This window comes from Elephantulus edwardii, unplaced genomic scaffold, assembly GCF_000299155.1.
Source record: "Elephantulus edwardii isolate Elephantulus edwardi_28Jun2011 unplaced genomic scaffold, EleEdw1.0 scaffold00044, whole genome shotgun sequence".
Taxonomy (NCBI): domain Eukaryota; kingdom Metazoa; phylum Chordata; class Mammalia; order Macroscelidea; family Macroscelididae; genus Elephantulus; species Elephantulus edwardii.
This window is the reverse complement of record NW_006399794.1, coordinates 12,293,370-12,311,618: the sequence shown is the minus strand read 5'-3', so window position 1 is coordinate 12,311,618 and position 18,249 is coordinate 12,293,370. Positions and strand designations below refer to the sequence as shown.

General features: G+C 42.8%; 1 protein-coding gene and 1 pseudogene across 1 annotated transcript; both read right to left on the bottom strand.

Annotated features, from left to right (window-relative positions):
• Positions 1 to 371: 371 nt before the first annotated feature.
• Positions 372 to 1,200, bottom strand: LOC102861846 (annotated as a pseudogene).
• An 8,332-nt stretch (positions 1,201 to 9,532) lies between these two features.
• On the bottom strand, positions 9,533 to 16,928 carry LOC102861436 (E3 ubiquitin-protein ligase TRIM21-like). Its single transcript, XM_006885708.1, has 6 exons — positions 16,527 to 16,928; positions 15,631 to 15,726; positions 14,111 to 14,341; positions 10,995 to 11,017; positions 10,397 to 10,497; positions 9,533 to 10,068 (listed from the first exon to the last, which is right to left on the bottom strand). Exons 1-6 carry the CDS (start codon positions 16,926 to 16,928, stop codon positions 9,533 to 9,535), a joined length of 1,389 nt encoding a protein of 462 aa, XP_006885770.1.
• Between the last annotated feature and the right edge of the window lie 1,321 nt (positions 16,929 to 18,249).

Here is an 18,249-nt window from a genome sequence, read left to right as displayed (position 1 = left end):
CTGGAGTCGCCAGCTCTGCCAGGAATACCCTGCAGACCACAGGTGGGGGAGGCAGCCTCTAGCCCAGACCCTTGTCCAGACAATGACTTCTTCATTGTGTCATCCCGCACAGAGGCTGAGTGGCTGGGTCACACGAGCTAGGGGTTGAAATCAAAGACATGTATAGGATCTCAAACATAGATCAAGGGACAGGCAATGTGATACGAGGTCGGATCACAAACAAGGCCTAGTTCTGGTGTTGATTTTGAGATGTAGGCTTCAAGGAAATTCTTTTCAAAGGCTTCTTTCAGTTTCAGCAACTAGCCTGAGGCATGCTGGGCGGCCGCCCTTGGAGGAGCTCATGTGGCCAGCGGGCCCCTGCTGGCAGTCAGTTAAGAGCATTTGTGGTGGACAATGGAGGGGCCTGACTCCTGTTTGCTGATCCTTGTCTCCTGTTAGGTGGACAGTGAGGCCAGGATGGAGCCACTGATCCCCACGGAGAACCTGTGTTCAGGGGGAACAGTGATCTTGATCTTCATGGTGGTGGGCACCTGCCCTGTGATCTCCTTCTGCATTCTGTTGGCAATGCCAGGGTACATGGTGGTCCCGGTTGATTCTTCCTGATGTCCACATCACACTTGGTGATGGAGTTGAAGGTGGTCTCATGGAAGGATGGCTGGAAGAGCGCCTCTGGACACGCGAAGCGCTCCTTGTGAGGTGACGAACTGTCCTCGTAGTAGCTTGTCTCCAGCGAGGGCGAGGACACAGGAGTGGCCATCTGCTTGAAGTCCAGGGTGACATAGCAAAACTTTTTGATATCATGCACCGTCCTGAGCTTGGCCTTGGTGGTCAAGCTATAGCCACACTTGGTGAGGATGTTCTCCAGGTAGTTGGTCAGGTTGCAGCCTGCCAGGTCCAGGTGCAGGATGACCTGCAGCAGTGTGTTGCCCTCATAGATGGACACCATCTGGGGGACCCCGTCCCCAGGGCCCATGACGATGCCCGTGGTGCAGCCCAAGGCATACAGTGACAGCATGGCCTGCATGGCCACCACATAGTGCGCATGTTGAAGGTCTCAAACACGATCTGGGTCATCTTCTCCTCTTTGACCTTGGGTTTCAGGGGCCCCTCGGTCAGTAACATGGGTGCTCCGTAAGGGTAGAAGGTGAGGTGCCAGATCTTCTCCATGTTGTCCCAGCTGGTGACAGTGCCTTTCTCCATCAGTACTTGAGCATCAGGATTCCTCTCTTGCTCTGGGCCATGGATGAGTCCTTCTGGCTCATGGCCATCGCGTCGCTCTGGTGCCAGAGTTGCCCCATGATGGAGGGGAAGACCATGTGCATGTTGTAGTTGGCAGGAAGCCAGCCTTGTGCATGCCAGAGTTGCTGTTGATGACCAGAAGAGTGATTTCTTCTTCCCTGGTGACCAAGGGCAGGGTGGGAGGGTGGCAGCGATTAGGAGGGTGAGGGGAGTGAGTGTGGCTGGCGGGAGAGACTGAGGTATCAACAATTCTTCGTCTTTGTTTATTGTCCAACCATACTGTATGAAGAAGAATATGACATCAGGATTAGAGGAAGATTCCTCAACAACCTGCTTTATGCAGATGACCCACTTTGCAGAAAGTGAAGAAGACTTGAAACACTACAGAAAATCAAAGATAGTAGTTCAATATGTATTATATCTGAACATTAAGAAAACAAAATTTCTCACAACTGGACCAATAGACAACATGATGGTAAATGGAGAAAAGATTTAAGTTTTTTATAATTTCATTTTGCTTGGATCCACAATCAACATCCATGGTAGCTGCAGTCAAGGGGCAATCTGCTGTCAAGGTCCTTGGCAAAGTTCCAAGAGCAAGGATGTCAGTTTGAAGTCTAAAATGTGCCTGATTCAAGGATTGATATTGTCTGTTAACTTTCTATGCATCTGAGAATTGGACAAGGAAAACTGGAGCAGAACCTATGCCTTGAATTATGTTGTTGGTAAAGTGTATTGAATAGACCATGGATGGCTAAAAGAAAAGTCTGTCCTGAAGGAAGTGCAATCAGAATGATCTTTAGCAGCAAGGGCGGTGAAACTTGGTCTCACTTATATTGAATGTGTCTTAGGAGCCCTTTGTTGTTCTTAGGTGCTGTTGTGTTGAGTATAACCCATATAGACCGTATGAACGAAAGATCTGAACCCTATCCTATCCTGCGCCCTTTTCAGAATTTTGACACACTAGAGCCCATTGTGGCAGTCACTGTGTCAGTTGACCTGGTCGAGGGTCTTCTCGCTTTTGCCTACATTCCACCCTTCCAAACACCATGTCCTTCTCCAAGCCCCTCCTGGCAAAATGCCCAAAGTATGTGAAGGCTTCGTCTCATTATTTTTACTTCCTAAGAGCATGCTGGCTGCAGTCTGTCCATGACATCTTTATTCTTTTAGCTGTTTATAGATGTTCAGCTCTCTTCTCCAACACTATCAGTTCTTCTTGTATTATCCTTTTCATTTCCTAGCACTTGTATGCATAGCAAGTGACTAGAAAAACCATGGTCTCAATCAGACACACCTTAGTCCTTAAAGTGACATCATTATTCCACAGTAATTTGGAGATTCCCTAATGGCAGACTTTCTTAGTGCAATGCATCTTCTTATTTCATGACTGCTGGTAATAGGAGTATTAATTGTGGATCTAAGTAAGATGAAGTCGTTGACAGTTTCAGTCTTGTCTCCATCATGATGCTTTCTATTGGTCCAGTGCTAAGAATCTTTGTTTTCTTGATGTTGAGGTGCAATCCATATGGAAGGCTGGATTCCTTGATCAATAAGCAAACAGTGCTTCAAATCCTCCTCACCTTAAACAAGCAAAGTTGCGTCAGCTGCATAACACAGGTTATTGATGAGTCTCCCTCTGATCCTGATGCCACATTCCTCTTCACAGAATCCAGCTTTTCAAATAATTCCTCAGCATACAGGTTGAATAGTTATGGAGAGCGAATTCAACTCTGACTCACTCCCTTCTTAATTTAAAACCATACAGTGTTCCCCTGTTCTGTTTGCATGGTAGCCTCATGGTCCAGGTATAGGTTTCACATGAGTACAGTTAAGTGCTCTGAGAGTCCTTAGATAGAGGAATTATGCAGAGAAATGTAGAGGATTGGCAAGAGAGGAAAACCTTCAATGAGAGGAGGTGACACATGACCATCACCATGGGTTTGAGCATGATGTAGATCATGGTGATTGTGCAGGACAGTGTAAGCTTCACATCTGTTGTTCATGGAGTTGCTATGAGTTGCTGCTGCCTTGATAGCAACTGACCACAACAAAAGTCTCTTGTTCATCATGTGAAAATTGGGGTGTATATTACTTGCCTTGTCATATTGTTGCGAGATATCTTAGGACAAATAATATGTAAGGTCTTTAACATGTTTTCAGGTACCTAGTTAAGTCCTCAAAGGTATGAACTCTCCTTCTATCATCCCTAGTGATTGCCCAGCTCTCTGATTCATAGCAAGTAATGGCAAAGACCATGGCTTGTATCAAGCACACCTTAGTCTCGTCCTGGAGAAGGTGAAGCTAGGTTGGTTTTTGGAGGCAAGGATTCTGAAGCTCTTTTTCACATAGTTTGGACATGTTGCATGGTGGGATCAGTCCTTGGAGAGGGACATCGTGCTTGGAATGGTGGAGGGACAGTGCAGGAGAGGAAGACCCTTGATGAGATGGATTGATTCCATCACTGGGGTAATGGGGTTAGGTGTATCAGAGACAATAAGGTTGGCAAGAGATAGTGCAGGGTTTAGTCTTGTTGTACAGAGGGTCACTTAGTTGTACAAGACTCGGCAGTATATAACAACAACAACAACAACAACAGCAGCAGCAACAGTTAAGTACTCAGTTAAGAAAAGCAAGAATATAAAAAGCCTTACAATTTAATCTAACTCATGTGAAGCCTGTGGAACAGAGCAGAATGTGCACTATAGAGTTTCAGTGACAAATTTTTCAGTAGTATATCCTGGGTCTTCTGAAGATTCTATCTGACTAGAAGCACCAGCATTTAGTTTAGCAGCTGAGTGTCTAAACTATCTGTACCACTCAGCAACTCCAAGTTCTTAATGGATAGCTGTTATTAAATCATTGTCTATTAATTAGATTCCTCCATAGTAGGTTTGGGGAAGGAAGAAAACAAAGTGATTTCATTTCTCACTGAAAGTGCTTAGAAGTAGAGTATGAATAAGTACAGTTGAAGAGAAGTCAGTATGGCTCCCTGTTTACTGCAACAGGAAACATCATAAGATCTTTATTCTCTTGGCTATCACGAGCCATCAGACATGGATCTCCCTCTTCTTACCTCCGGTTTTGTGCTGGTTTGTCTTCATTGTCCTCATTGAACATGATGATGTTTGATCCATAAACCTCTGTATTTTTTCCCTCTGTATGCTGGCTTTGGCTGGCCCTCCAGTCCACTCCCACTGTGCCAGATACTTCAGTTCTATTCTGTTTCCCTGTTGGAGAGATGCGTCTTGATAGTTGTGTCTTCTAAATCTTCAATCATATTGCTTTTTTTTGCATCATCAGGGATTTTGTTGACAATGGCATTGGACCATTATCTCATCATCAGTGCTCACCCAGCCCTTACTTCTACATACAGTCATTGACTTGATTCTGACTCATAGTTAATTTGCAGAACTGAATTGTTGTTACGTACTGTAGTGTTGGGACCAACTCATCGCTGACTCTCCAGTGCATTTTCAAAGGCAGTAAATTACATGGGAAGATATTGCCCATCTTTCTCCTGCAGAGCAGCTCCTGGATGTGTACTGTGTACCATTGTGTTGGCAGCACACCTTCTTACCACTAAGCCACCATATCCAAGCCATCTTTATGGAAGCAGGTTGCTTTCTCTTTCTCCATCAAAGCAGTTGGTGAATTTAACCCATTTTTTAACCTTTTTTGTAGAAGGTACATTCTCTAACCATTTTGTCCGTAGGGCTCTTTCCACAGTGCTCAGCCATATTGTAATCCTGAGAGTTTATTTGTCTGTGGTCCTGAGAGCTTCTTTTCTTTACTCCCAGGTGTGCTCCTGGTGAAGCAGCTGCCTGTGTGGCCCAGCGGTGTGCTGCTGATATGAGCACAGGGCTGCTGCCAGGTTTGCCTGTGCTATTTGTGTTCATGTCTGGTATGGCTTGTCTATGCCTCTGTATGGTGGAGTTTAATACCTTTCTCATCAGTTTCCTATATCCTCATCCTCTGCTTCCTTTTCCAGGGAGTTTATAAACAGCCTCTGGACACAGCTGGCTGCCATTCTGAGAAACTCCATGTTGTCTTTGCCTGGTATATGTAGCACAGTTACCCAGTGACTTTGGTGCCCTGTGCCTTTTAACACATAGACACATTTTGCTTGCCATTGTTGTATGTTGACTGATTCTCTCCTGAACCACATTATGTGGTCAAGGCTAGGCTGATTATAGATTTTGTCGTCAAGGTTTCATCTTTTCAAAAGACACAATCCTGAGTTTGTATTACTAATTGGGTGGTATACCTGAATGGTTTGGTACATTTACCAATGTACAGATTTATTCTTTTTTGCTCACTTTGGGAGATTTTTATATTAAGAGTTCGACTGACTTTGAACAAAATGGTTTGTACTGACTTCGAAGACAATAAAATAAACAACCAGATATCTGTGAAACCTTGGATCATTTGATGTTTAAGAAAGAACATGGACTTCTGGACCAGAATTGGATTTGAATCTTGGCACAATCTTCTGGCCTATTGTGAAGGAATTGAACCCAAAGGTATGTGGTTTAATTTCACTAGCTCTACTGCAGGAGAAAGCTGTGCAGTCAAAGTCGTGTGAGTCACAACTTCTGAAATCTCACCCAAGGGTCAGCTATGAATTGATTCTGACTCAACATTGTACAACAACAGCAACCTGACACCCTAATAAATAGTACTACTTGATATTGACTCTCGACTTAGTTACATTAATCAATTGTAATTAGTGTTATAACACAAAATATTTATGTTCAAATGAAATATGTATGAATGATCAAATGAAAACCCAATATGATATGTAACAACCACTAACAAAAAAAAAAAGAGAAAGTATACTGTTTGCCCTTTAGAAAGTTAATTCATTTAATTGGCAAGTCTTCCTTCAACTGCAAAATGGCAACAACACTACTCATGTCCATGCTTGTTGCTAGGTGCTGTCAAGTTGGTTTCCACTCTGTACGATCCTACAAGACACTGCCATCTTAACAAACACTGCTGGGTTTGCATATAGTAAGGATACCAGAAAAAAGGTACATGAAAACAAAACTAAACCAAAATAAATAATGAGGAAACTACCTACCATGAGTATTTCAATTACAACATTAAAAAAACACACACACAACAAAAACAATCTATTTAAGGCATAAAAGAATAAAGTGTGCAATGGAATTCTCAAATATTTTATAGCCATAATCTGATGTAAAGGGAGAGTTTCCCTGAGATGTGACCCGACATGCTATTTATATCACTAAAGTTAAAAGAGGAAGAAAATTACCCACGAGCAGGGCATATTGCTACCAACGTGGAAGAAACACCAGAAGTGTAACACATCCTTGAGACCTGAGCCTTTGCTCAAGGAGTTGCTCACCATGTAGAAGATCAAGACACATGGATATCGCTAAGGAACTCGGGGTCATAGTTGCTGAAGGATAAAGGACTTTTCTGTATCCAACAGATGGAGAGACAGTGGGCCTGGCACTAGAACTAGTACTATTAAAATAGTAATATATGATATTGCAACCAAAAGCATTGTGCAAACTTAAACCAAGGTGTAAAATGAGTGCAAAAGGATTCTAAGAGTCAGCAAGCAGCGGGAGAAAGTGTTGGACACAATTCAGGGTTCTCAACGTCTGTGCAACAACTGGAATTGTACAGGGATGAAAATTCAAGATTCTTCAAAGTTTTGGCCTGTTCTGTTTTGCAGGGAGTACATGCACTTGAGGAGGAGGTTTTCCTGAAAGACGTTTAAGAGGATGAGAGACTCATCTTGCCTGATGCAAGAATATTCCTATTAGCATTGAACTGTTCACCCTTGGCGGCTTCCTTAACTCTGGTGAATATCAAGATAACTTATTCCTAAAATTTTCTTTGCCTGCAATCATTTTTTAAAATTGAACATAGCCTGTACTAGCTGTAGCATTACACACTAGGGTTCTTGGTAGACTGCAGGCAAACATTACACCTAAGCCAATGGATTCTCTCAAATCTTTGTTCACAAAATAGAAAAATCTCCTGGGTCGTGAGCCCACCTAATGAAATCTGTGAAGAAAAGTCTAAAACAATTGCCCGCAAAGGTGACATTTCAGGGTAGGAGCTTGTCATTTCTCTGGAAGCACACTGAAATGGAAAGGAACGCCACCTGATTCTCCATGAACAGAGTGCTCCAGGTATTTAGAAACTATAGCTGGTCAGTGTATTGGCAGTGCACACAGAGAATGTCTTAGCAGAGATTTTGAAATATAAAGAGCTAAACCATTCACAGGAAACTTTTGTTTTTCTGAACCAAGAGTTACTTTTTATGGGGGAGGTAACATCAATGCAGAAATTATAAGACTCCAAAAACCTCCCATCTTTGACACCAAAACCAAAAAAGATCTCCAGTCACTACAGTGGTTGCCAGACTGAATTGTTTTCCCTCAATATAGGAAATTCTGATGTGCAACATGAATGAATGAATATCCAACTTCTTTGTAAACTTTTATTAAAGTCAAAGAAAAGAAAAAAATTATTTAAAAATATGGCATTCTGGCCCTTATTATCTGTGGGTGTTATCATATTTGAAAATATAGCTATTTTTTTAAATGTAGCTATATTTCTTTGTTGGTTATTAGGCCTAATCTGAGTAGGGGACTTTCTCAATCTTAATGTTTCTGAGGTATAGAAAGGGCAAACTAAATAGACACATACACAGACAGAGGAAAAAATAGAAACAGGTGATGATTGTTTACAGGCCAAGGCACATAAGGAACCAAGGACTATGTGGGGTACTTACATGGCATGGACTTGGTCAAGAGTCTCATTTGAACTTTTAATGTGCAGAATTAGGAGAAATTAAAGGACATCATTCTTGGGAGGGTGGAGGGACAGTGCAGGAGAGGAAGACCCCGGATGAGTTGGACTGATACAGTAACTGGGACAATGGGGGCTGGTGTGTAGGAATCAATGAGACTGGCTCAGGACAGGGAGGGCTTCAAACCTGTTGTACATAGGGTTGTTATGGATTGCAGGCGACTTGACAGCACATTAACAATAGAACAACAACAACATCGATAACATAAAGTCAACTACTTAGTGTATTTGTGCTATCTTAGCAATAATTATCGTAGATACAGAGTTACAGGAGAAACTCAATAGATATCTAGAGTCTTAGAATCACAGAACAAATTTTCCAGGTGTAGAAGTGAAAAGAGCCCTGGTAGCAGAGTGTAATCCATCAGACCATTAACCAAAAGGTTGGTAGTTCAAATCTACTCGCTATTCTGCAAGGGAACGATGGCCAGTATTCTCTGTAAAGATTTAAATCCTCAGAAACTTGTCAGAAGTTTGCTATGAGTTGGAACTGGCTTGACAGCAGTGCATTTGAGTGTTTGAGAGGAAGAAGAGTGATCCAGAATAAAAAAAGCACTGTATATAATATCAAAGACACATGATGGGCACGGTCCAGTGGTGATTAATTTCATAAAACATAATGCATGAGAATGGTTGAATGAAACATAATATGAATGAGGAATAATGTGAGACACGATGTATCTAAACTTTTTAAGCAAACCAAGTGGACAGAGGGAGGGTGTAGTTAGGGAGCAATTTATACAACACTTAATGAATTTTTTTTTTTTTTTACAAAAGTAAACTTGGAGTATAGGGAGGTAAATATGCAAAAACAAATCACTAAAAATCCAACTTTTCTGTAAACTTTTGTTAAATTCATAATGAAAAGATGTTTTTTTAAAAAAGACACATTAACATTAATAATTTTCAAGGTGGTAAATATTTCATGTGTAATGTTTACAGTGCAGGTTTGGTACGGTATATACAATAGGCTGAATATTGACCATAGCACTCTAAGGCCTTCCTAAATCAACCCTCATTTAGGAACACAGTTTTCTAAAAAAAAAAAAAAGGATAAAAAGGCAATGTGGAGCCATTTATAATCAGATGTGGAATGTAATCAGAGGGGTAGATGAGGAGAAAGTTCCAAATGGCACAGTTTTCTTGGGAAGACCTTTAGTCATCACTGCAAGATAGAATACACATCTGACCAAAGCATTGGCTGTAGGGACAGAGATAAAACCCCATCTTTAATCACATAGAGAGGGCAGCATATATTTTTCCATTGATCCAGATGAGATTGGGACCAACAGAAGGAATCATATGCAATCTAGGTAAGGAATGCTGGGGCTCAGTGTTAATGGAAAAAGAAGCAGGGTGAGTGAATAAGAAAGACCTGATGGGGAGCAGGTGACAGTGTCCACAGAAGGTCACCAGTCATTACTTGGCCTCTAGTATCTCAACTTCAGTGACAGAGGATCAGAGGAGCAGTGTTTCCTTCGTCATCATTGAAACCAGGGTTAAAGAAGGGCCTCAGGGGCCCACCAAAGGCACATTCAGAGAAAGTGTAGATAAGGGAGCCATGGTCAGTGACATTGTAGAAGGAGACTGTGCCAGAATCACAGTCCAAGAAAATTCCAACTTGGCATGGAGGCACCTCAAGGTGAAGTGAAGTCTTAAAGGAGGTTCCAGCGTCATATGTTTGTTCCTTCCACAACCAAATTGTCCAGAAGCCATTCTCAGGGTAGAGCAAAAATTGTCCCTTCCTTTGCACAGAGTCTCTACAAACCCCTAGGTCCCAGGCTTTCTTTCCAGTCACATCGACTTCCCAGTAATGCTTTCCAGAGCTGAAGCTCTCGGCACCAAGAACTATGGGATAAAAATCAAATATCTTATCATTGTCAGGCAACTTCTGGTGGGTGTCTCCAAATCTCACTTGTCTCAGATCCTCAGAAAGGATGAGGCATGGATTTGCCGTGTCTGGATCCAATTTGATGTGCACTGCAGACAAAGGGACCATAGTTAGACTTGGGGAATCTAGAATGGCAGGAGGTGGTGGTTATCAGTGGTCTGTTCATAAGTAAACTATGTGATGAGGGCAAGGGAGAAATTCTGAGCCTTGATTTGTGAGGAAATGGAGTCTAGCTAACTCTGGTCTTTGCTAAACGTTTTCACAAACAACGTTTGCTATCTCTCTCCTGCCCTACCTACTTCAACTATATCTCTGATGCTGCCATTTCCCCCAACCCTGGGCATCAGTTCTTCATCCTGACTGTATCTTTCTGTTCCCCAGGTGGACCAGGCCCACAGCTCCTAGAGTTCACCTCACCTCCGAACGTCCTCAGCATCGTCTTTAGCCCGGGCACAGAACACTTAGTCCTTGGGTCTGGGCAGACAATGTCCAGCTTCTTCATTCCCCAGGTCTCACTCCTGAGGGAAACAGTTTGAGACACTCATCTCCATCTCCTCTACCACCCTTCCACGGACCCACTGCCACAACTTCTCTCATATGTGACTTTGATAATATAAGTCAACGCATTGTTATAATCACCTCCTGGCTTCAACCCTTGAAGGTGGATCATTCATTTACCATCTAGGAATTCCTGATTACATGGCTCTTTTTCATAGGTGTGTATTTGGTTAAACTTCATTTACAAAAGAAACAAATCTCAGTAAGTTTAGACATTCCCAGTATTCCCGTTTGCCAGGGCTCACTCTGTGAGGAAGATATCACTGTGGGCAACTAAAGAATTGGGATGATCATTAAATATAATAGTAGAAAGTATTTTATGGAGGATCAGGTTTTTGAGAGTAGAGCAGGATATGGGAAATCTTTAGCACATTTCTTGTAATTCAATAAACTTTTCCATGGTTATAGATACTTCTTGACATATTTCCCTTTACAAACAAATCCAACCCCCTCTCACCTTTCAAGGATACTTTTAACCTCCTGAGGAGAGAAGAGAGAGAATGTAAGTTATGGAGTCACCACTAAGGCTTTGTTCATAAGGGTAATGGGATAAAACTGTGGCCCTAGGACTCTCTCATTCTGTAGCAAAATCCTTTCTGATGAAATTGAAGCAGAAAAATGTATGGATGGCTGTGGAGTAACCAGGAAACCTGAGTATGACATAGCTAGATAAAAGAGAAAAGGTTTCTGTCAGGGACCTCTCCAGAGTAATGAGGAGCAACAATGTCAGGCTGGAGACTAAGGTGATCTAAGCCTGATCCAAGCCATAGTCTTCATTATTGCATGCTATGTGTTGGAGAGCTGGACAGTGATTAGGGTTGATAGAAAGAAATCTGATGCCTTTGAGCTGTGGTGCTGGAGAAGAGTGTTGAATATACCATGGACTGCTAGGAGAACAAGCAGGTTTGTCCTGGAGAGGGTGAAACTGGGATGCTCCTTGGAGGCAAGGACCCTGAAGCTTCGTTTGGCATACTTTGGACATGTTATATGGAGGGACCAGTCGTTGGAGAGGAACATCATGTTAGGGAGAGTGAAGGGACAATGTCAGAGGACGACCCTTGATGAGATGGACTGATTGAGTGATCGGAGTCATGGGAGTAGGTGTGTCAGAGACAGTGAGGTTGGCACAGGATAAAGCAGGGTTTAGGGCTCTTGTACATAGGGTTGCTATGTGTTGCAAGTGACTTGACGGCACACAACAACAACAACAAACAGCTAAATAAATTGAATTAGAAATTCAGATCAAGAAGGGTGAGTGGGAAAACGTCCAGCCTGGTTGAAACTGAGAGACAGTAGCACAGAGAGTATCTAAGGAGGTCAAGAAACTGTTCTCATTTGTGGGTATTTTCTGAGGTTTTGCTGGTCAAAGCTCTGGCCAGTGCTGTACTTAATATTGCCTATATATTTATTTCTAGGGCAGGGCGTTGGATGCCCTCATGTAGCAACTGAGAGGTTCCTGTTAGGTGCTGTCAAGGAGGCTCTGACTCAGAGAGCCAATCTACAGCAGAATGAATGAAACACTACGTGGCCCTGCATCATCTTCACAGTCATTGCGTGTTTGAGCCCATTGCTACAACCCTTATGCTAGTCCTTTCTCACTGCTCCCCTACTTTACTAAGCATGAACCTTTTCCAGGAACTAGTTCCTCCTGATAGTATGTTCTGAATACACAAGAAAAATATTACTATTGCTTTTCAGGAGCATTCTGGCTATAACTCCTCTAAAATAGATTATCTGCCTCTGAAAACCTGCTGGAGAGTCAGCTATGAGCTGGTTTTGACTTGATGGTACAGAACAATAAGTATGTGTTAGACACTTTCCAGGGATTCCCATTCCTGAGCATTATTGTATGGAATCAAACCACAAATTAAACCAGTTACCACTGAGTCACTTTTTATTGATGACACTCCAGGGTGTATCTGACTAGAACTGTTCTCCGTAGGGTTTGCAATGGCTATTTTCTTTCCCCCGCTCGCTCCCTCTTCCCACCAAGCTCTATGACCTCGTGATTTCACTCCCACCCTCTCCTCAGGCCCCTGTGTCCTCCCTTTCCCTCTTTGGCTATTCATACACATCATACTGGTTATCTTCCGGTTTTTACAATAATAGCCCTATACAGTATTTGCTCTCATGTGCCTGAGTTAGTTCATTCTCAGCATGCTCTCTAGCCTCTCCCGTTTTAGATAGTATTTTAAAAAAATAATTACTCCTGAGTGCTGCAAAGTATTATTTTAAAAAACGGATTGCTATGTTTTTCTCCTGTGGTACCTCAGGGTAGTCTCGAACCTCTACATATTGTTTGTACCACTGAGGAACTCTGCTGCGTGACATAATTTTCTCCTAAATCTATACCTTTCTGCGTGTTGAATGCAAACTATCCATGACTCTTCATTGCTTAACGATGTTCCAAGAACCAGGGTTCTGTTTTCTGCTAATGGTAGACATATTGTTGTTAGATGCCCTCGGGCCAAGGACAACTCTCAGTGACTCTATGTTGATGGATCTGGACCCCGCCCTGTCCTGTGTCATCCTCCCTCCTCATTTCTGCCACACACTAGCCCATTGTAACAGTCATTGTGTCAACCTATATAACTGCAGGTCTTCCCCTTCTTTGCTGACCCTTCACTTTTCCAAGTTTGATGTTTTGTTCCAAGGACTGACCCTCCTGACATGACCAAAGTGTATAAGCCCTCCCTTCATCATCTCTCAGGCTCTAAGTGGCACCCTGCCTCCACCTTCTCCAAGACAGACAGAGCTGTCGGTGCTTTTGGCAGCCCACGGGTCAGTTAGTACTCTTCTTCAGCACCACAACACAAAGGCATCAGTTTTTCTGTCACCTTTCTTCACAAGTTAGCAAGACCATGGCTTGGATCAATTGGACTGTGGTTGTTAAGAAGACCAGTCACATGGCGGACGTGTTGTTGTGAAGTGCAGTCAAGTGCAATGGATAGTGACTCTATGAAAAGATCTAAAACCTGTCCTAGACTGTGCCGTCCTTATCATCCTTGACTCGAGCCCACAGCTGTTATTACCTATTACTGTACCAGACTATCTCAATGAGAGTCTTCCTCTCTTTCGCTGCCTCTCCAAGTATCCAAACATGATGTGCCTTTCTAAGGAATATCTTCTCCTAACAACAGGTCCAAAATATGTGAGACAAAACTTTGCCATCTTTGCCTCTATGATACCCTATAGCTGTGTCTTCTCTAGGATAGCTATTTGTTTTTTTGCCAGACCTGGGACTGCCAAATCTATCCTCCAATCCTCCAACTCCAAGTCATTGATGATTCTTCTGCCATCCTTATTCACTGTCCAGCTCTCAGAAGACACACCTTAGTCTTCAAACTGAAATCACTGTTCTTCGGGACTTTGGAGAGGTCCCTGATAGCAGACTTTCCCAATGCTATGTATCTCCTGATCTGACTGCTGGTACCAAGAGTACTGATTGTGGATCCCAGTATGAAGTAGTTGACAATTTCAATCTTTCCTCCACCTAGCATGATGTTGCCTATTGGCCCAGATCTAGCTCCTCTAATTCCTTGACTCTCAGATGGAGCCTCTCCCTGGTCTTACCTGCAGCATGTCCAGTGCAGAGTCCCAACTCCTTCGCTCCACCTGTGAGATCAGCTCCTGCAGGCTTTGGCTTTGCTGAGACAACTGAGTCTCAGTCTCCCCCAGAATTCTCAGTTGAGCCCTCTCTTCTTCTTCTAGTTTCTGTAATTGTCTTTGTTCTTCTTCAGCCAGAAAAGTTATCTGCTGCTTGAACTCCATGTGAATCCTTGACTTGCGCATCTCAACTTTGCTCTTTAGTTTTAAAGGAGAAGGAGATAATGCGTTTTGATTGGAATCATTCATGGTTTAAGAATGGAGATGTGTTGATACCTATTTCTAGCCTCTGTAGAATACCACTCTGGTTCCGAAGGGGCACACCCACCCCCAGAATCTTACCGTGCTGAATACTGGATAAAGCATCTGAGACTAAGGGGATTTAGTGAGTCAGGTGGGGCCAAACTGAAGCAGGCCCACAAAGACAGCTATGCTAGCCTATGACTGGCGAGACCTTCTACTTTATTCAAAGCTAGTTACCTCGCAGAGTGTCCTGTGGCCTTCATTTCTTTATGGGTTATAGAAAAATACACCCATCACCACCCTCACCAACCTCAAACAAAGGCTCACAATATTGTCCCTAAATCATGTGAAAGAATCTTTCTAGAAGATTCTTTGACTGTCCTTTTGTTGGGAACTGGAATGTTATGTCCTGGAAGTTTCCCCTCCCTTGTCCTTAATTTTTCTTTTCCAGGTTTCCCCCATTATTAGCTTTTCCATTTTCTTTTTTCCCCTGACCTGCCCCTTCTCAACTAATAAAGCATCTGCATTAAACAAGCCTTGTTTCTCCTTATACCTTGAATCAGAGATGTGGACATGGTCAGGCAACCACCCTCTCACATTGGTTTTTTTACTTTTGCCCTCTGAAGGCTAGTTGTATGGACTGTGCTGCCAAAACAAAGGTACATGGTTTGAGTCCACCAGCTGTTCTGTGGGAGAAAGATGGAAAATCTCCTCCCATGTTCCTGACTGCCTCTGAAAACTCACTAGAGGGTCAGGTATGGGCTGGTTCTGACTTGATGGTAAAGAACAACAACAACTGAAAGATGCAGGGGTTGTCCAAGACTTCCTCTCAGACTCTAAGGCTCTGGTATTAAAATCTTCTGAAGCTGAGTTAGAGGGGCAAGAATGTCTCCTTTCGGTACTCATTTCTTATCAACTCTCACTTCTACATTTGGAAGTTCTCTGTCTAGTCTCCTTCCTTCTTTCTTTTTATCAGGAGTCAGAGGATAATTGCTGTTGAGTCAAGCACAACTCAATAGCGACACTATGAATAAAAGACATGAAGCCTTTCTATAACTATTGTTGGTGCTCAAAGTTTCCAAAGACATGTTGTTTAGGACGAAGAACTGGTTCTTGGACAGTGAGATATATCAACCCTACACCTATTCAGTTAAGTATAGCTGTGGTTAAGGCCTTCTTAAGCCTAGAGTTTGAATTCTGTCCAGGTTTCCTGTCTAAGGTCCCTTTCTGGCTATGATTCTTACCTTCCATTCAGCTCTCTTCTCAGCAACATTGATTTCCAAGTTCTCAATCAATTCCTGTTCTTCTATCAGCTTCCTAAGAACTACCTGGAGCTTCTCCTGCAAAGAAAGACAACAAATCAATCCCCCAACCATGCTAAAAAGTACTGAGTGATGGACAATCATATTGGTTCTTAGGAAAGCTAAGTATAGCTCTACACAATTGTGCTCCCATCATATTTCGCACTCTTGTCTGCCTCTCATGGTCACAGCCAGTTTAGGTCTTAGTGCCCAAATTCAAGTTCTTTATAACAGTAGTGCTACAGGAGTCTGGGGCACATGTACCTTAGAACTGAACACCTATGTACCCTCAGACCTCTCACCAGAGCTTAATAGCATATGTGGAACAGGCCCCACAAGGAACACATTCTACATGTACAAAGCTAAGCAAACTTTATTATCCCTATGAACTAAATTGATTGACACCAGTAAATCCACCAACCAGGTGGATTGACACAGTGATGGCTGCAATGGGTTCAAGAGGGTCAGGAAGTGTGAGGATGATATAAGATAAGACAGGGTACAGATCTGTTGTTTATAGGGTCACTGTGGTTTGTATAACACTCAAAAACACCTAACTATAATACCAATGACCTAAATTTACAAGCGTCCAAATGTTGCCACATCTGAAGCTGTAAAGTTATAGTTGAATAGAAGAGTGGGCTGGCTGAAAGTGGTCCTCTGTCAGACTTCCCCACAGCTTTCCAAGACCACATTCAGTCTGTGATTGTACACTTGATTAGACATCATTCTTTTCCCCAGTCCTTCAAATTCAGAGGCTACTTCTCTCATCCCAAGGTGTGGGGAACAAATCGCTGATCAGGCACATCTCCTTACCTGCTCTAGTGGTAAGCACTCACCTGGTACTCCTGAGCTTCTTCATCAATAGAGTCCATGCGATGGGCAAGGTGTTTTAGACATTCCTCGCACATCAAGTGAAAAAGCTTCCCATGTTCCTTACAGAACAGGTGAAGTTGCTCTCCATGAATCCCACAATGATGTCCCTGTGGGCCTTCCTCAGAGCTTTGGACCTGTTGTATGAGGTTGTTCACCTTACTGCTTAGCTCTACATTAGGCTGGAGGATAAGGGTGGCCTGGCACACAGGGCAGGCACTGTCCCCATCTCTTCCAACCTGAGGGATGATGCATTCTTTGCAGAAGCTATGTTCACATTCAGTACTTACAGACTCCACCATGGGTTTAGAGCAAATGGGACACTTGACCTCTTCCCACATCCTTTCCTGGGGCATGTTTGAAGCCATGACACCAGAGAGATCTTGTAGGAAACTAGTGGATAAAGAATAAAAAAAAATAAATAAATTAAAAGGTAAAGGTTGTGTCATGAAGAAATGAATCAAAGGGTAAAAGAATGGATCAGAGGGGGCAAAACCCAGAAAAAGCAAGAGCATCAGTTTAAGCAACAAGAGTTTATCTTCTGTAATATAGTAAAACAGAAAGGCAAATGGAGTCTCCACCAGTGACAGAGAAAATTGTCCAGGACCTCAAGAGTTAAAGTCCATTTTCATCTGGTCCACCTCAGCTTAACCCCCTCAAAGATTCCTCACTACAGTGCAAGGCAGAAACAATCCACTGGAGAAGGACAAAACATGGGACGAAAAAAAATATTATACCAAGCCTGGGCCTGGCTCCATTCAAATCCAGCAAACTGTCTGTTTTGGTCGGGTGGTTGTTCCGTGCCATCAAGTTGCCTGCAACTCATAGTGACCTCATGTACAATAACTCCGAAACCTGCCCTTACTTGAGCTAGTCTCATTGACTCTGACACACCTATCTCCATTACCCCAGTTACAGAGTCAATCCATTTCATCCAGGTCTTCCTTTCCTTTGCTGTCCATTCCCCCTTCCAAGCATGATGTCCTTCTCCAAGGACTGGTTCTTCCTGGCCACGTGGCCAAAGTAAGTTAGAGGAAGCTTCAAAATACTTGCCTCTCGGGAGGTTTCACCCTCTCCAAGAGAGACCTGTTATCTTGCAACACTCTTCAGTACCATAGCTCAAAGGCACAGGGCAGGTGCAGTTGCTAATTTGGCTGGAAGGAAGGACTAGGTAGAGTTGCTGAGTCAGTATGCTCAGGTTGTGAGAAGCCTCAAGTTTCCATCTTTAACACTTGGGCTCTGTCCACCAGTCACTGCTTTGGGAATCCTTCAGGTGATCTATGATAAAGATATCTCTCCGTTTCTAGGTTTCCCCCCCCATCTTCTCCCATGTCATGCATGTCTTTCTCCAAGAATTTGTCCCTTGTATCTGATTGGTCTCATGTATCTGAAGTACATTAGACTAAGTATCATTCATTGTCTCTGCTTTCAGGAAGCATTCTGGCTGTACTTCTTCTGAGGCAGATTCGTTTGTTCTTGTGCAAGCCCATGGTATACTCAACATTTTTTACCAACACCCTTATTTAAAGTCCAGCTTTTACAAACACATAAGGTAACTGAAAAAAAAAAAGTCATGGCTTGAGTTAGGTATATCTTAGTCTTCAAAATGTTATCTTTGTTCTTGCACAGTGTTCAGTTCTTTTTTTATTATTAAATTTTATTAGTTTTAATGAACATTTACAGAGATTT